We start from the raw sequence: 19,870 nt of genomic DNA on the forward strand, positions 1-19,870 counted from the left end.
ATTTAAGGTCTGTTTTCTTAAAAAATCAGCGATCTTCACTGGCTGAGCAATATCTGATATAAAGTGGGTCTCAGATTGTACAAGAAGCACTGCATTAAATTACATTTTCCCTGCCATGTTTTTATAATATGAGCATTTATTTTTCCCCAGTATATTCAATGGAGCTGCGCTAGCCTGCTGATTCTGACGGGCGCGTGCAAGTAAAAAGCTTTTTGTCTCGTTTTACGCTTAAGAAACTAAATGAATGCCAAAGTATATTTAATTGAATGTATTTAAATTACATTACAACATCCATGCTGGAAAAGGAACCGTGTAAAGTAGAAAAAATAAAATAAAATCACAATAACAGGTCACCAGAAGTTTATCAGTATGGGAAAAACACTAACTCGGCATATACCCTATAGTTACAGGTTTCCAGCATTTTTCAAAATATCTTCTTTTGAGTATAACAGAAGAAAAAAACTCATAGTAAGGGCTGAGTAAAAGATGACAGAATATTCATTATAGGCTGAAGGAATCTCTTTAACAACCCAGTAGTGCCATATACTATGTTTACTATGATTTAACACTAATTTGTGGAGCCTGTTTAGCCAAATGGAACCACAGAGAAGGTTTTACTGTTAGACAATATGTTGTTATATACTACAATATCATATACTAATACAACAAATATTTCCCCCCTGGTACAGTGAAGATTGCAGACCACCCTTGCAGACTGTTCAAACTTTGACAATCTCAGTTTAAAGCAACAGTTTAGACTCGAGTAACTGGACTGTGTTGGACAGCTTTCATGTATACGACTGCAAGAGAAGTTCCTGAATACCTGAGGTCTACTGTTTAGATGCCAAGCAGATACACTGCATAGGTCAAACATTGGCAACACAAGCCGCTCTGGGTTCAGGCCTGGAAGAACAGTCTCATGATGATCTCAGTGTGATTTGGGCTGTCGCTTGTAGAAGCAGCTGTTCTGCTCAGTTACTGCCATCACAAGCTGTCCAGTTCCTGTCTGTTCTTCATTGTCCAGCAACATCAAGAGAAAATCTACAAAAATAACAGATAAAAGAGAAACATGTTCAATCATTATTGAAAGAAACACAAGACACCAGTCAATGACATTACAGCATCTTTTAGAAGTAACCAACAATAACTTTTAAATACATTTCTGTCCTCAATTTAAATGTCTGAATGTCAAGGAATAAGGAGAGCAATAGTGCTCAAAATAAATGAAGAGATTTATACGTCCTCGTTTATTTGTGTATCACTACTGATAGATATCTAGTCAATTGTTACCTGCAGTTCATCAGTCTTGCAGTAGCCATAAATACACTGTATGAGTCAAAATGAGTGATTTTACTTTTATGCTGAAAATCATTAGAAATAAAAATCATATTCCATTAATATATATATATATTTATATATATATATATATATATATATATATATTTATAACTTAAAATCAAATCGGATGCCAGTCATTTAAGCATGTTGTTTTAGCTGATTTCGGTATGGGCACAATAGTAGCTGTCTTAAAGCATGTGGGAACCACAGACAGAGAGAGCGAGAGGTTAAAGATGTCCATAAAAACTCCCGCTAGCTGGTGTGCGCAGGCTTTAAGTACACGTCCAGGGATGCCATCTGGGCCCGTAGCTTTTCGAATGTTCACGCGACGGAAAGATCTCATTACGCCTGTTACAGAAACAGAGAGTGTGCTGGCGGTTTCGGTATCAGCCGCTGGATGTCCTGGGTTTTAAAGCGGGCATAGAACGAGTTAAGCTCGTCCGGAAGAGACGCAGCAATGTTTACAGTGGCGGGTTTGTTACTTTTAAAGTCTGTGATGTAATTAAGTCCCTGCCACATGCTCCTTGCGTTATTGGTGTTAAATTGACCCTCTACCTTGTCTCTGTATTAATGTTTTGCTGCTTTGATGGTTTTCCTGAGGTTGTAATTTGCTTGTTTTTGTCAGAGCCACTGCTTGCCAAAAGGGTGCCCTAGGTTGTTAGGTGTTAGACGAATACATGAACCAGATCTAGTGTGTTGGTTGTTGGGGTGAAATGTTAACAAATTAGAAAGATAAGACGGTAATTTAGCTAGAAGAGCCTTTAAAATAAATGAGAACAGATGTAATTTTCTCCTTTGATATAAAGATAACCAGTCTAAGGAATCATACAAAATACAGTGATACGTCCGTGAGTCTGCACCTGTGACGTATTGCTGCATGATAAACAGAATCTTCTGCAGAAACATGATTTCAAACATTTAAAAAAAGGTAAGGAATAAAACCCTCTCTGTACCTGTAGAGATGGACGGTCCTCAATGCTGCATCCTGTACAGCTGCTGGTGTCTCTGGAGCAGTGCTGGTTCTGCCACCTCATCTTCTTTTGTGACAAATTTCAGCATAGATCTTCATGTACAATACAAAAGAAATTCGTTATTTAAAGAAAAACTCATGACATAGCATTAAAACAACGGGCTAGTCCAGCACTCTTCATAATGCGTCTAAACCACAACCAACATGTGGATTTAATTTGCATTGTAGTCTATGGTGACAAAAGCTGGCCCTTCCTTTCAGTATAATTCAAAGACATTTGTGGTTTTTAAGAATTAATAAGGGTATTTTTAAACAAAAAAAAAAACTTTGTTAACATTCAGAAAATTATAATTAATGCATTCATGCAATAAAAATGGTTTTTGGCCTGTGGTTTACAGTAATTTGACTCATTTTATATTATTGATCTTACAGAAATCACAGATTATAACTCAGTTTTGTTATTTCATACAGTAATGCACAAAAAAGACTAAAGAGACTTTATTGTCATTGCAGTGATACAATCAATGACAACAGCAATAAGCAGCAATACAAAAAAAAAATAGAAATAGACAAAACAATAAACAATGACAACTGCTGTCTGCAAAGAATGATATAATATATAATTATATAACATAATAACTATATATACATAGAGTGAAATAATTGTGCAGTGCATGTGTTTATAGCTAGTGTGCAAACAGAATAGTAAAGTATTGCACAAGTTAATAACACTAAGTCAGTTTGTGTAATTAGCAGCAACATTGGGAAGAGGGGCAAACGCGAAATGTCATAAAACATGTCTGGTCTAAAGCACAATGCAAAAACACTATATACCTCAATGCCCATCACACAACTACAACCTCCTCAATTTATTGTTACAGCTGTTGTTATTTTTATTATTATCATTATTATTAGTATTATTATTATTACCAGCATGAGTTAATTATAGTTATCAAGTTACAGTAATAATCTATCATACATATCTTTAATATTATTCTTCCATGTGGGTTTGTATAATTCATAATTAGCATTGATATAGTGTTTTCTTTTTTATTTATTTAGTTTTTATTATTATTATTCTTTTTTTTGCTTATTCTCATTGCTTTGTTTGCTGAACTTTATTTTTCTTCTCTCTTATTGTTTCTTTTCTTTTTCTTCTACTCCTCCCCTTCCTTTTCTGTTTTTATTTATTTATTTTTGTTTATTTATTTTTATTACATGTATTTTTTTAATTTTTGTTTATTATCATTAGTTTATTTTCTCTTTTCCTCTCTCTCCCCTTCTACTTACTACTATTATTATTTGTTATTATAATTATTATTATTATTTATTATTATTATTACTTGTCCTCTCCCTGATTTCTCATCCTCCCCTCTCCTCGACACCTTTGTCATAAATGGTATTACTTTTTTTTTTTGTAATCATTATTATTATTATTACTGTTCTGACTTGTCCTGTTATCTTTCCATTATCATTATTACAAGTATTTATACCATTATCATTATTAAGGTTGCAGTTGTTGTAGTTGTAGCGGTAGTAGTTGTAGTAGTAGTAGTAGTAGTAGTTGTAGTTGAAGTAGTAGACAGAGTAATGGTATCGATTGTTATTGAGTAATTGTTACGGAGATTATTGAAGTAGTAGTTCATGTAAGTAGTAGCAGAAGTAGTAATGGTGTGGTAGTTACAGTAGTAGTAGTAGTCGTTGGTGTAGTAATATCAGTAGTAGATGTTGTTGATGTAGATGTAGTAGAAGTGATTGTGGTGGTGGTAGTAGCAGTAGTAGTAGTAGCAGTAGACGTTGTTGTATTAGTTGTAGCAAACGCTATAGTAGTATCAGTAGTGGTAGTCGTTGTAGTAGTATCAGTATTAGTAGACATTGTAGTAGTAGTAGTCGTGGTTGTGGCTGTAATAGAAGCAGTAGTAGTTGTAATATAAGTAACTTTTTGTAGTAGTAGTTGGTGTAGCACTTGTGATTTATTATTATTGTTGTCAGTTATTACTGTTGTCCTTTCTTTCTTTTTACTCTCATTTTTACTACCATACATTAATAAGCATTGTTGTTACTCCCTACCTCTGACTGGTTTCTTTCTATATGTTTTATCTATATCTGTGACACTTGCTTCATTTATTGACTGTTATTGTTCCTTATGTATGTACTCTGACCTGTCCACCAAGTTACCTTTACATGCATACACACACTCACACGCACACACTCACGCACATACCAGTACATGACTATATTGTTGTTGTTTTTGTTTTGTTTTTGTTTCGTTGCTTTGTATTTGTTATTTGTTGACGTTTTCCTGTATTTGTATGATTTTTGCATATTCTAATAATAAAATAATAATAATAATAATAAAGCACAATGCAAAGCAGTTGTGGAGAAGTTTAAACGTTAGCCTCACTAATTTACTTGAACAACCCAAAACATTAGAATTAGAATTAGAAAGAGCTTTATTGCCAGGTATTTTCGCACATACGAGGAATTGGTTTTCGTAACAGAGCTTCTACAGTGCAACAGAATTACAGAGACAGGACGAAAAACAGATAATAAATAAAAAAAGCAGTATGTTTTCCAGATTCATGGAAGTGACCTGAAAAAGATGCACATGATTCATCTTGTACTTTCTTCCTCTTCTCGGCTCCAGACAGCTGTTGTCTTTTTCCGTGCATAGAGCTGCAACTTGCATCAATTATAATTATATGCAGGTAGCAGCCGCAAAGGTAAGTGGACCGGGCCGCGCCACGCGCAAAAATTACGTCACATGTTTGTTTATGCATCCGTCTTAAAATGATTTTTTTTAATGTATTTAACAACATATGATCAATAGATGTTTTCTTTACATGCAGTTTATGTTGATATTAGTAAATAAATATAATTTTTTTTATTTTGAGCATCCAAGATGGTGCCCCCCTCCCGAGTTGAGGCCCTACGCAGCCTGCATACTCTGCGTACAGGGAGCGGCGGTACTGGTTTTTGTTCCTCAGCATTTCTGGATTTATAGGCGGAAGCTCGCACTGATAGGGCTGTTCGAACTTCACCATTGATCCATGGTTTTTGATTGCAATAGATAAGGACAGTTTTTGTTGGGACCACGTCTGCTATGCATTTTCTGATGAAGCTTGTAACGGTGTCCGAGTACACTACGATGTCGTCATCAGAAGCTGCCCGGAACATATCCCAGTCCACGTGATCAAAACAGTCTTGAAGTATGGAATCCGATTGGTCTGACCAGCTCTGAAACATCCTGAGGGTGGGTGGTTCCCGTTTCAGTTTCTAACCTGTAAGCAGGCAAGAGCAGAACAGAAGAGTGATCTGATTTGACAAACGGTGGGTGGGGGAGGGATTTGTAGGCATCTCGAAACGGAGAATAGCACTGGCCCAGGATGCGATCACCACGTGTGTTTGTGGCGACTTGTTGATAGTATTTTGGAGCGATTTTCCTGAGATTGGCATTGTTAAAGTCCCCTGGAACAATAAACGCTGCTTCCGTGTGTGCATTTTCCTGCTCGCATATACTCCCATACAGTTTCCTGAGCACCTGCTCTGTGTTGGCTTGAGGGTGGATGTAGACAGACGTAATTATAACCGCTCTGAACTCCCTTGGTAGCCAGTATGGTCGACACCGAAGCATAAGATATTCCAGATCAGAAGAACAAAATGATCTAACTGGGTGTATGTTCCTCTCATCACACCATAAGTTGTTAATAAAAAAAACACCTCCTCCTTTGCTTTTCCCGGTGAGTTCTTTCGTTCTATGCTGTGCACGGAGAAACCCCGAAGTTTCAGCAGCTGTGTCTGGCACCTCTGCAGATAGCCAGGTTTCTGTAAGGGAGATAATGCAGCAGTTTCTTGTTCCCGTTGGAAGGAACGGGAAATTGTGATTAAAGATATGTATAAATTATATTTTTACTGAGTAAATTAAAAGAGACATCTCAAATGCTTATTTTACTGGTGATTATAACAATTTATGCTCTCTCATGGCCAAACTGCAGCTCTGCTCATTTCATTCGGCCAGTGGAAAACTACAATTTGCTGGCCGGGCTGAGCCTGGTTTCTCCAAATGTTTGTTCTTCACTTCTGTCAGATGCTGGAGTTTTGCTTTTACTGCCATATCTGACTATCTTGGTTGGGGTGACCCAATGTAATGTTTTTTTTATTTAATGCCATGTCAGCAACCAAGGCTATCTTCATGGCAGGAATATTTCAACAATAAATATACAATTTAAAAATCAACAAACAAAATAAAAAATAAATTAAATAAGATTTTTGTGTTAAAGAGCCCATATTATGGGTTTTTGAAAATTCCCCTCCATGTAGTGTGTAACACAGCTCTAAGTGAAGTGAAGTATCCAGCTAAGGGTCAAATCTGTTAGTGTACAGTGTTTAAAACGGTTGATTCATCTATAAAAGAGTCGACTCATAGTGCTTCAAACGAGTCGCCTTGATACCGAGTCATTAGGTGTTTCGCCATGACGTACGAACGAAACCAAGTTATTCACGCGCAACAGGCTGTCATTGGTCCAATCAGCGCAGATTAGCTTCGCGCTAAGGAGGGGTTTGGCAACAAATGAATCACTGGACGATTCATACAGGAGTCGCTGGGATAATTAGGTAAAAATAAATGCAGATTATAAGACCATGAAAGTGTTTTTTGACCTTGCATGCATATTAAACTGTTGTTGGAGACCCTTACAACCAAGATATGACCCTATTTCATGTATAATATGGGCTCTTTAATACATGATAAAAATTCTAAAATCTTTTCCGGTTTCACTTTGTCAAAAATGTCCTTAAAAGAGTTCATTTTATAAAAAGTCCTTCTGGAATCAGTAAAAGCAGGACAGTCCAGTAAAATATGTTTTATAGTAAGAGGAGTTTTGCAGCACAAACACTGAGTGGGGTTTTTACCTTGGAGCAAAAAACCATGTGTTATTCTGGTATGCCCAATACGACATCTGGTAAAAACTACTTGATCAAATCGATTCTTAAAATTTCTTAATTTTGTGTGAAACTTCAGGTTGGATTTCATGTACTTTATTGTTTTCTAATGCATCCCATTCCATTTGCCACTTGTTTAAAATGTAAGCGTTGATCAAAGGTTTCATCTCTGACGGAGGAATTTGGCATTTGTTCACTACTTGCTTCAAAGCATCTTTAGCAGCTGCATCAGCTCGCTCATTGCCTGAAAGTCCTGGGGTGACCCAAATGAAAACCCTCCTTTTGACCTGGTAGAGGTTAAATGCCTAGATGCAAATCACGTTGGAGAGGCATTACACACTTCAGTTAAAAAGGGTGAAGCAAAATTAAAGAAATCACATGCCTACCACTGACAAATCCAGGGACAGCTGATGATTACTGGCTTAGCTTGGTGTGATCTGGTAACAGATACCAGGGGTGACTTCACTGTGAAGAGAGTATGGAGCGATGATGAGTTAATCCAAGAAATCAAGACAAAAGTTGATGAATTCTACTTTGGCACCTAAATCCATATTTTGCTTGGAAGAAAATAGACAAAAGGTTTATTCTAACCAGGGCTGGACTGGGGCAAAAAAATCAGTCCTGGCATTTTGGGTCAGAGCGGCCCACTACATTCAATCAAAATGCTATCTATCTGTTCACGTCCAATATGTTTATCAACTCCTGTTTTCTAAAACACAAAAGCCATATATATGAAATAAATAAAGAAATAAATACAGACATTAATCTCAATTTAATTTCTGTATACCGTCCATGAAGGTATTTGTTAAGTTCTAAAAAATACACTATTCATTAATTTATTTTTCTTCCCATTAGTCCCTTATTTATCAGGGGTTGCCACAGCGGCATGAATTGCCAACTATTCCAGCATGTTTTATGCAGCAGATGCCCTACCAGCCACAACCCATAATCAGAAATCACCCATACACACTCATTCACACACACACACACACACACACACACACACACACACACACACACACACACACACACACACACACACACTCGTACACTACAGCCAATTTAGCTTATTCAATACAATATTCACTCAGCCTATATTAAATAATAAACATAACAAAAACTGCCTGCTAATGCATGGATAAATCTTCAAAGGGAACAGTGTACTTTATAACCTCATTCACCTCATCCTGCTTGCTATTTCACTATCTTAACAATGAAAACATAATAAGGAAATTTGTTTCATTTTGATATTATGATTAACAGACACCAAACAGCCTCGTGTACATATTAATATGACCGTCATCTTCACTCTGCATATTTATTACAAAACAGGGCTTAAATATAACTGCCTCCTTTCATTTTCATTGAAAAGATGGAACTTTACCCTGTCTCTTTTGCAGAATATCAGTTTTAATAATCAATAATGGCCATTATAACAGTATAACGTACAATGCATTTATACGATTAAGGTAAGCAATCAGTCATGTGCAGAATCAGTGTACGTGGTTACATAAATTAATATATTAACTTATCTTTGCACTCAGCCAAAACAGAGTTTCCTGAGAACAATTCAAAAGACAGAAAAGTTGTGAGACGAGATTAATTCAATATTACGTTTAACAACTATAGTGCGATGAGATCCAGATCTAAATGAACTGTCCGACATGCACTATACTCTCACATGGGGTTTATACTCACCCCCTGACCTACTGGCTGCAGCTCTTGGCAGAGAGTGTGTGGTCACGTGATTTGCGTTTTTAGCCGTGTACTAGAATGAACGGAGAACTTTTCAGAACCGTTAAATGAAACGCCAGTGTGTTTCCTGCAATTTCTCAGCGCCTCCCTTACGTTTCTTCTCTCTGACTCTCGACTGTTTTGACAAATACACACAGACAATGCACGCTCACACAGATCCCAAAATAGGAGTTTGTGATTGGGCCAGCCCAATATCAATAAGGAAAAGAACCAATAAGGCTGCAGAGTGTCACATGGGCCGGCCCAGTCTGTCTGTGCGGAAAAAAAAAGCATCTTACTTTCAGAGAGTCACAGATCATTATAGCATCGTCAATTAATAACTTACTTACTTGTGCCCTCCACCCCTTCCGGGGCATGGGCCGCCAAAGGTAGATCTCCAGAGGTTCCTGTCCTGGGCCATTCTTTCTACTTGTCCCCAGATGTAACCCATCCTTGTGATGTCTGCGTCAAAGTCACGTCGCCAGGTGTTTCTTGGACGGCCTCTCTCCCGCTTCCCTTGGGGGTTCCATCTGAGAGCCTGTCTGGTGATGCTAGTTGGTGGTTTGCGTAGGGTGTGCCCTATCCAACCCCATCTTCGCTTCCAGATTTCTATTTCTATCGGAGGTTGATAGGTCCTTCTCCATAGGTCGGTGTTACTGATCGTGTCAGGCCAGTGAATGTGCAGAATCTTTCTGAGACAGGTGTTAATGAATGTTTGGATCTTTCGGGTGGAAGCTTTGGTTATCCTCCAGGTCTCTACCCCGTACAACAATACTGAATTCACATTAGAGTTAAACAGGCAGATCTTTGTGGTCATGGTAAGTTCTCTCGAAGCCCAAATGTTCTTAATCTGGATGAAAGCAGCTCTTGCTTTGATTCTTGCCTTAACGTCTTTATCAGTTCCACTCTGCTGGTCGATGATGCTGCCTAGGTAGGTAAAGAACTGTACTTCCTCCAGAGAACTTCCATTCAGGGTTACTGGATTGTTGCAGCTGGTGTTGATTTTAACAATCTTAGACTTTTCTGTGTGGATGTTGAGTCCGACTTGTGATGATGTGGCTGCTAACACAATGGGCTTCTCTTGTTGGTTGTGGGAGAGAAGTGTGAGATTGTATGCAAAGTCTAAGTTTTCCAAATGATTCCATAGGGTCCACTGGATTCCAGTCCTGTGTTCACTGGTGGATGTCCTCATGATCCAGTCGATAACAATGAGGAATAGGAACGGGGATAATAAGCAGCCTTGTCGGACTCCCGTCTTCACTTGGAAGCTGTTAGTTAGCTGTCCTTGGTGGATCACTCTGCAGCTTATTCCCTTATATGAGCTCTTGATCAGATTGACCACCTTGGCTGGGGTGCCATAGTGCCGGAGGAGCTTCCACAGGGTCTCCTGATCCACACTGTCAAAGGCCTTCTCATAGTCGACAAAGTTGATGTACAAAGGTGTGTTCCAATCCAATGACTGCTCGACTATGATGCACAGCGTTCATCTCGTAATTGTTGATCGACGATGTCCTTCATCTGCTCTAGGAGAATCCTGTTGAAAACCTTGCCTGGCACTGACAATAGTGTGATGCCTCTGTAGTTGTTGCAGTTACTAAGATCCCCCTTTTTTGGAAGCTTAATTAAATAACCCTCCTTCCAATTAGTCGGTATTTCTTCCTTCTCCCAGATCTTTTCAAAAAGGGGATACAGCATCTCCACCGATGCATCCAGTTCTACTGTCAAAGCTTCCGCAGGTATGTTGTCTGGTCCAACTGCCTTCCCGTTTTTCAACAGGGTAATAGCCTTCCTGATCTCCTCTCTGGTTGGCTTTTCGCAGTTAATGGGGAGATCTTCATTGGCTGGATTGATGTCTGGCGGGTTTGGTGGTACTGGTCTATTCAAAAGCTCCTCGAAATGTTCAGACCATCTATTAATCTGCTGCTCTACTCCTACAATAGCCCTTCCCTCCATGTCTTTGACGGGTCATTCTGGCCTGCTGTAGCTTCCAGATAATTTTTTAGCTGTGTTATAAAACTCTTTCATGTTGCCTTTATATACTGCCTGCTCTGCTTCAGCAGCCAGCCCGTCTTTCTTATCCTTCCTAACACTCTTTTTAACTGCTCTATGAGCTTCCGTGTATTCCTCTGGGGCCTTAGCTTTTGCTGCTCTAGTCCTGCTGTTGTTGACTGCTGCCTTCTTTCGTTTCCTCTCTTCTATCTTTTCTAGGGTCACAGCTGTAATCCCCTCTTTATGAGGGTGTTTCTTTGTTCCGACCACTTCTTGACAGGTTGTTCTTAGTGTCTCTTTTACGGCTTGCCAACTGACCTGCACACTACTTTCTCCCTCTTCCTTCTGCAGTTCTTGCAGCACCTCAAACCTGTTCTTCAACTGAAGTCTAAACTCTTCCCTGACGCTGGGGATCTTTAGGCGGCTGACGTCATACTTCTCTCTACACTGTGTTGTTTTCTTCCAGTTCTTCAACTTCAGCTGCATGCTGGCGACTAATAGGTGGTGGTCCGAAGCCACATCTGCTCCTCTTCTAACTCTAACGTCCTGGAGGGATCTTCTGAACCTCTTGCTAATGCAGATGTGGTCAATCTGGTTCTTTGTCAGGCTGTCTGGTGATACCCAGGTGCTTTTGTGGATCCGCTATTGAGGGAAGATGCTGCCTCCAATGACCAGTTTGTTAAGTGCACACATTTCCGCAAATCTCTCTCCATTAGCGTTCATCACTCCCAGCCCGTGGGGCCCCATGTCTTGTTCATATCCTGTGTTATCAGGCCCAATCTTTGCGATGAAGTCTCCCATAAGGAGTACGATGACTCTGGCTCAAAATTTCTCTACTATTTTCTGCAGTCTGTTTGTTTTGTTTTTTTTGTTTTTTTGTCAATTAATAAGGCAGAAAAAAACGATAGGCTGCTAAGCCTTTTATGAGCTGATCAGATCCAAGACGAAGATCAGCCCGGCCCAAAAAGTACGTCGGCCCAGCAGGAAACTGCCCGGTCTGCCAGATGGCCACTCCGCCCCTGACTTTAACCAGTGTACCATAACATGTTATATTATTCACAGATATACAGTTTTTTTTTTTTTTTTTTTGTCATTCAATTCATTTAAGCGTTAACTGCAGTTTTATGGCTTGTTACTCAATTTAGATTTATAATAAAACTATTTTCCTATCTTTGTTACTAAACATCAAAAAATTATTGCTGAATATAGTTGTAACTTAACCCAAACTGGAAATAATAGTCCATGACATGACAGTCAGGTCAGATTAAAAATCTGACAGATGCTGTTGCAGGCCACAAAGGAGAGTTAGTTTACGTGGTCTCTTATCAGTTGTCTACTCTGAGGTACCAATGACCACTTGATCTGGCCCGGATTCCCTGAGAAAACATAAAAATGTAGCATACGGTGGCTGGTGTTACTGGCTGGTAAGTACGAGGTGCTGAAGGTGCTGGTGGCCGATGTTGCTTGCTGGTAAGTAGGAGGTGTTGGAGGTGCTGGTGGCTGGTGTTACTGGCTGGTCAGCAGTAGGAGGTTTTGGAGGTGCTGGTGGCCAATGTTATTGGCTGGTGAGCAGGAGGAGGTGTTGGAGGTGCTGGTGGTTGATGTTACTGGCTGGTGAGCAGGAGGAGGTATTGGAGTTGCTGGTGGCCGATGTTATTGGCTTGTGAGCAGGAGGAGGTGTCAGAGGTGCTAGTGGCCGATGTTATTGGCTGGTGAGCAGGAGGAGGTGTTAGAGGTGCTGGTGGCAGTTGGCGGCATTTGATCCGGGCACGTTAAATATGCCGCAGGTTTTCTAGCTCACTGACGTTGACAAGATTATACCCTTGGGTATCGAAATTTTGTACGGAACAAAAATGATTTTTTCGATACTCAATAGTATCGAAACGATTCGGTCGGTGCTTAAAAAGTATCCAACTCGATACCCAGCCCTACTTGTAAGCTGAGAACGTTTCAGAGTGGAGGTTAATTGCCACTGGGCATTCACATCTTAACTCTGTGCAGTCAATAATGATCCTCACATTTGGGCAGCACCGCTGAAATTTCACAGGCATTGTCCGTCGCACCTGCTCCTGGGTCATCCAGATTTGAATTGATCCCAACACAAGGTATAAGTAGTTTAACCATGTTACAATGCGACTGTAGAAGTGCTCACTTTAAATATTTCAGCCAAAACTCACTCTCTAAAGCCTTGTTTATACTTCTGCGTCAAGTGACCGGCGTAACCCACGGCGCATGCTATGCACGTAGCTGTGCATTTATACTTCTGCGCGCTGTCTCTGTTGGTCTGCATTAACACTTCCAATACGCTAGTTTTCAATGAGGTGTTAATGTGTCTCTGTGTCGAGTTTCTTTGCCTGTGTTTTGTTCTTTCTGAACACTTCCGGGATGTACAAGTGGCTTAAACTCGCTCATTTTGAGACAGGAACTGGCGGACGTGCAACAACTTTACCTATGAGGTAAACACAAAACAAAACTTTCCATCAGGAGCTCCTTCACGGGACTCCACACTTGTAAACAATTGCTCCAATGGGCTCGAGCAGCTCTCGGTCCCGCCCAGACTCGTCAGCGATACCAAACCGACCAATCACAGAGCTTGCGCTACACATCATTGTGACGTGTAGTTAAATTTTTTGAGAGGCGCACATCAGCGACGCCGACGGCCACTGCGTAGGACTATGCGTCAGCGCCATAGCATACGCATGCGCTTGACGCAGAAGTATAAATCAGCCTTAAGACCAACAGCAACACGCAGGCAAAACATAAAAAACTCATCACTGAATTGCATTTTGCGCTTGGGGCTTGGCATCACAACCTCTTTCTTTGCAGTTGAAATTCCAATCCTCTTAGCTTTGGACCAGTACACAATATAGGATGCTGATGGCTCAATAGATCTCCAAAAAACAAAAAAGATGTTTTTGCTTAAAAACCTTATGAAGTACTTGAAGTCTTTATCAGACAGGCAGGGGTCGAGAGATAGTAAGGCTTGCCACCAGTTCCTTGTGCTCCTTAATTTTTTTCCAGTGCTTTATCAAGAGCACCTAATTTTAAAAAGTGTATATGGTAAATGTTAAACATGAAAATGTATTATTCAGGGCTTGAAATTGCGACCATTTTGGTTGCATATGCGCCCGAAATTTTATCTATGCGACCTCAAAATATATATTGTATATGTATATATATGTTGTGTGTGCCCATTTTTTACTGCAAAATGTTCACCACATGCGCGGATTCGGGAGACATTCACGCAGAATGCATCTCTGCACTTGAAACGCAGCGCTCAGGAATGATTTAAAACAGTTATCATGTCAGCTTGCTGCAGTAAACAAAGCCAAGTCCCTAATGCTTCCCCTGCCTTCGCGCTCTTCTTATTGGCCCACCACTGCTCTAGCACCGAAATATCAGCTGTCAATAACTCAGTCAATACCTTCTGGCTTCGGATGACAGAAAGAGCTACTACCATGAAAAACTGTTAAGCGCTGAAGATGAGAATGAAGATAACACTGACAGATTTTGTTTTAGAAACCATGGCGTCTAAAGTTACAAATAATGACACATCGTACTAGTGATCATGTGCTGAATGTTACTCCACCATCTACACTTTTCGAAGGGTGGATAAAACACTTCCACTGGCTTCAAGTTCGCTATGAAAAGTCTGTGGGATGGAATTTTAAGGTAAGTGCGTGCCACATCTAGCACAAGAGCTTCTGTTTAATCCTTCATTTAATCGCCAGATGCTGTCCGCTATGCAAGTGGCAGCTATATGTCAAATTGAACACCACGTACACCATCGCAAACGGGCTTGCACTGAGTAAAATAATATCGCTACTCACGAAAAGACCGGTATTGCTATTACCATGAAGTATGCATAAAATAAAGTACAGTATATGTCAAAAGCATCAGTGCAATATCAGACAGCACTTGTGAGAACAGCACAGTTGTATCGTTTACAGATTCATTCATGTCCAGCAGTGCGTGCAGGGCCGGTGAGTGCTCCATGTATCTTTTGGTCACTCAGTTATGTTTAAAAAATTTTCTTGTGATAACGGGATTTCGTTGCGACATACTTTCCTCACGCTTGCATATATATATATATATATATATATATATATATACATATATATATATATATATATATACATATATATATATATATATATATATATATATTTTTTTTTTTTTTTTTTTGCTTGTTAGTTTGATTAGTGTTGATTTCATATGCAATAAATAGGCTATGTTTGTATAAAACTTGTAGTAATGGTGCTTAAAATTGGTGGGTGCGACTAGATTTTGGCTGATGCGCCTACATTTTTAAAGTTAGGAGCACCGGTGCTACCAAGAAAAAAGGTTAATTTTGAGCCCTGTTATTGGAGAACATTTCTCATAAAGGTGAAAAAATTGGTATTTTATCATTACAGTTTTGTGCAATTTCACAATATACAACATGACTGTAAATTCTTAATTCAATTATTGTACTGTCAATTCAATTTTTGTACATTTGTTTTCAACTTTAAATATCTTTGCTGTCCCCAAACAGTGTATGTGAATATTCCCCAACACTGCAATATTTGCATGTGACCTTAAATAAACTGTTTACCCCCAAATTGGGAATTATGTCATAATTCACTCACCCTCAGGTTTTTCCAAGCCTGTATTTATTGATTGATTTATTTTTCTGAACACTACAGAAGAATTTGGTATTTTGAAGAATGTCAGTAAACAAATAGACATTAAAACCGATTTACTACTATAATTGATGAATTACTGACATTCTTACAAAATTGATTTTGTGGAAAAACTGGGCATGAGTATATAATGACAATTTTTATTCTGAACTATGCCTTAAATGGGTGGTTCAGGTAGTGTAAAGCAGAACTGACGAAAATATTATAAGTGGGTTTAAATGTACTAATGGTAAAGTTATGCATTTCAGCGGGAAATTACTAAAATAGTAAAGTAACGTTTATGCAACACATTACCAATGCTCCACAACATAACTTTGCTAGTAATTTCATATGGCTAATAAATATAATGTAATATACTTTCTGTTTAACTAACAATTAATTACTGTGATATCACTCTTGACAGTGGCGTTTTTTAAATTATTGTATTAATGTGCTGCACTCACCCGGAGGAGGGCGGCTGTTGTAATCGTGCTCCTGCCTCAGCAGCAGCGCCACATCAACACACTCCATTTCAACGGGTTTCTCCCCCTGCTCATAACAGACCGTGCTTTTTGCAGTCCTCGTCTGGCACGATTTAACCTCTCCCCAGTTATTCCATGAAAACCTCGAAGGCACAGCCTGTGGTGTAAGAAATTTGCGACCGGACTGTGGATGGACGCGAACTTCATCCTCCGTGAAGTGCATAGCACACACAAAATTGCTGCCCTTCCTCACAGTAAATTCCACCCCTCATCTCTCCGAGCCCAAATCCAACGCCTATTAATAGTTTAATTGCTGGGAAAGCTATGAAATTACAAATATGGCCGTTTCTTTTTGGAATTAGTACAAAAGGTACGGTGCAAGATAGGTTACTTTAAGTCTCCGCCATTGCACTTTGCTTCTACCTGTCCGGAACAAACTTTTCCCTACTTCCGGTCTCGATCGCCATTATGAGAAGGAAGAGGAAAAGATAAACTACGGCAACACAAGAGGTAAAAAAAAGGGGCGATGTGCAGGTTAACCATGGAAAATAAATGAAAATGACTCCAAAATGTGTTCTCAAAATGATAAAATTCACAAATATCAAATAAAATCTTTAAATAAATAAAAATTACAAAATAATTTGAAAATATTAAAATTTTAACAAAGTGCAATTGTAACTCTGTTACTTAAACAAATACACTCACTTAGCATGTTTCATAAATTTCTGGAAACTATTATATTATATTATATTATATTATATTATATTATATTATATTATATTATATTATATTATATTATATTTCTATGATTTTGAACAGGGGTCACCAATCTCGTTCCTGGAGGTCCGGCGCCCTGCAGGGTTTCGTTTTCAACGTTTATGGGTTCTACATAGTGGTTCCTATTTGACATAACAACCAAGAATAACAACTGATAACTAATTTCATTTTTGTTGATTGCAGGTGGGATTTATAGTCTTCTTGGTATTTGTATTGATATTGTTTTGATGTTTTTTGTCCTATGTATTTTCTTTTTTTGTGGTTTGTTTTTCTAGTATAACCACCTAGTTTTACTAATTTGGTTTATGCCATTTGTGGGTGAGGCTTATGTTTGTATGGATTTTTGGGGGGAATTGATCTTGACTCTATATTATGATTTGTCTGTGTCTGTATTTTCCTTTTGTGGCTAAATGTATGGTGTTCTAGGGTGATACCGGCTACACATTGATCCATTATCTACCTGCTCATTTGTAGGGATGATGCTTTAAGACCTTATGAGTACAAAATTGGGAAGGTGTCCTTAACTGGTTTTTGCTACTAGAAAAACTGTTTAATTAAAGAAACATTTTTATTGCGATGTTGAGCTCAATGTTTTAAATAGTTAATGTAAGAAATAAAATTGAGATTTGTTTGAACCATGATTAAACTCTGCTTGTCACAAGTTGGAAACGTAGCCTACCATTGGGGAGACCATCTTTGGCCTACCCCTGATCCCCCCTTTTACACATACACAACCTTTTCTGTGTCCACTTATTAGCTTGTGTGGAAAGAAAACCCTCAGTTCGGACTCTCTCGTTGTTCTCAGAGAACAATCGCTGATGTAAACAGACCAGTGCCTGTCTTGAGAGCGCGCGCAGCCGAGCACGTGCACGATGGAGACAGAAAAACACCTTTGTTTCTTATCTTGTGTCATATTATTGTCAAATTCGTAAAGCTAAATTATACCATTTTAGTTAACATAAGCCTTTATTTTAGATGCAAAAACAATACATTTAATAATTAAGCTAATTTATTTCAGTAAAAAACACTAAACTCTCTAAATGTATTGCGTCATTAATGTTCAACTTGCAGTGGGGGTTGACATCTAGTGGTCATTTTTGAAAATGCAGGATTTTACAATGTCATGAACCCACCAAAAACCTTCTTCCTTTTGCGAGATCCTGAAACCCTAATATGTAAAAGACACAATGATCTTGCATAATGACCGAATTTATACGGTACAAAAGTAATATTTATGAGCATAAGGCTATGAAATACCTTTTTTACTATTGTTAAATGTTTCATTTTTGATACTGCATTTACACGTTTACATGTTTAAATATATTAATACAGGCCCTAAACCAGCCTAGTGTAAGGGGTGGTTCTTTGTTTTTCAGTTATTCTCTTAATTTTCTATTTAAATGTTGCATTTTAGTGACATTTCATGCAATATATTTAGCTGAATTAGCTTGTTGGATGGCCATCATAACTACACTTTTTGATAAACCAAAAATGGTAATACATATTTATTACATCATATATCATTAGACAAAATAGGAATCTGTTGAAATTTTAAATTAAAAACTGCAGTCTATTGTCATTTATTTGGCAAATTAAAAAACTGGCCATAATATTTGAATTTCCTTAGTTAAAATTTTGTCCATTTGAATGATAACTTCAAACTTAACAATAATAATAATAATAATAATGTAGAGCTTCATGATTTTTCTAGCCTCGCTTGTAAAAAAAAGTACATTTGAAAGCTCTTGGATTACAACAATAGCCAAAATAGTATTCAAATCAATTTCAATATGGTCTGCTTTTGGTGCTTTACAAATTTTTCTTCTTTATTTTTGTTTCAAGAATAGGCAACCAGTAAAATGTTTTCATTTAAAAATAATGCAGTAGCGAAAGATTCTCTTACGTCAGATTGTAAAATCAAGCATTGGCCAAAACTGATTAGCTGGAGTCACACCGAAGCAACAGTCAACAGAGGATTCGGCTTGGTCTTTAAGCCTTTTTTGATAGGTAATTTTCACTGTTTATGATGGCATAGCAGTCAAAACAGAACAAATGAGCTCTTGAATGGTATTCTAGACCTTTGTCAGTGAGGGGTGGGTCTTCTGAACCATACACACCCCTTTACCATACACACCATATTGAAATATTTTTAATTTAGATAAATGAGATCATAGTCTAACTTTTTAAAAAGCGTTATCTTAAAATTTAAGATGATGCATAAATGTATATAAAAAAGGCTAAACCAACAATAAAGCAGATGAAAAAGTAAAAATCGATCTGATTTTTAAAATATTTTATATATATTTTATAAAATAAGTAAATGCTGTATTTAAAAAATATTTCCAGTTATTTTAACTGTGCAATGCTGTGCAATATTGCAAACTGTTATTTTTAAAGTGAAATAATTACAATGTATTATCATATTTATATATTTATAACACACATAGGTTAGTACACCCCTCTCTTCTCTCTGATTCTTGCACCAGGTTGCACATTTGCACTATAGACACTTTCTTAATCACTCCATGTCTCTTGGAAACATTGCACATTTCAAAATGGTGCTTCATTCAGGTGAGTGGGCGTGACAAACCACAACACTCTTCTTTCTTATGCACCTGACACTTTATCTAAACTCCATCTTACAAGGACACAATAAGGAAAGTGATGTTTGCTACTACAATCATGTTGCACAGCTTGCTTCAACCTTAAATAGGCCTACCTCTTACACAATATTAAACCTTAAATACCTCTTTTGCGCAATATTCGCCTTTAATATCTCTCTTGCACAACATCCTGCACTACATTGTTCAGTCTGTAAAAGTTAGAGCCTGTCTTATGGTTTAAGTGTTTTATATTATTTTATAGTATATGCTAGTTTTTTAAATAATAGTTCTTATGTCCAGTGTTGTGTTTGTATTTATGATTACTCTACTGTATAGAGCGCCGTTGTCCTGCAAAAAGCAATATTGTGTTGCTCT

The 19,870-nt window shown here is 38.1% G+C and overlaps 1 protein-coding gene across 5 annotated transcripts; it reads right to left on the reverse strand.

The window, feature by feature from the left end:
• Positions 1 to 536: 536 nt before the first annotated feature.
• Positions 537 to 16,536, reverse strand: LOC100535984 (uncharacterized). 5 transcript variants are annotated; one of them, XR_012394054.1, is made up of 5 exons: positions 16,098 to 16,536; positions 7,636 to 7,714; positions 6,029 to 6,133; positions 2,292 to 2,401; positions 537 to 1,041 (listed from the first exon to the last, which is right to left on the reverse strand). XR_012394054.1 is itself a non-coding variant. In XM_073930011.1 (3 exons), the coding sequence occupies exons 1-2, from the start codon at positions 10,173 to 10,175 to the stop codon at positions 7,672 to 7,674; spliced, it is 885 nt and encodes a 294-aa protein (XP_073786112.1). In that variant the 5' UTR covers positions 10,176 to 13,861; the 3' UTR covers positions 2,298 to 2,401; positions 7,636 to 7,671. The 5 variants fall into 5 exon arrangements, 1 of the variants encoding a protein (XP_073786112.1); XR_012394053.1 differs by lacking the exon at positions 16,098 to 16,536 and adding an exon at positions 9,334 to 13,861; XR_012394055.1 differs by lacking the exon at positions 6,029 to 6,133.
• Positions 16,537 to 19,870: the final 3,334 nt, after the last annotated feature.

Source organism: Danio rerio, chromosome 18 (assembly GCF_049306965.1).
Source record: "Danio rerio strain Tuebingen ecotype United States chromosome 18, GRCz12tu, whole genome shotgun sequence".
Classification (NCBI taxonomy): domain Eukaryota; kingdom Metazoa; phylum Chordata; class Actinopteri; order Cypriniformes; family Danionidae; genus Danio; species Danio rerio.

Bases quoted from the DNA above. Each gene is read 5' to 3' on its own strand.
- LOC100535984 (XM_073930011.1), bottom strand. From the start codon at position 10,175: ATGAGGACATCCACCAGTGAACACAGGACTGGAATCCAGTGGACCCTA. The intron at 7,715-9,333 runs GTAAGTAAGTTA...CTCTCTTCACAG, and splicing joins GGAAGGGGTGGAGGGCACAA to TGAAGTCACCCCTGGTATCT.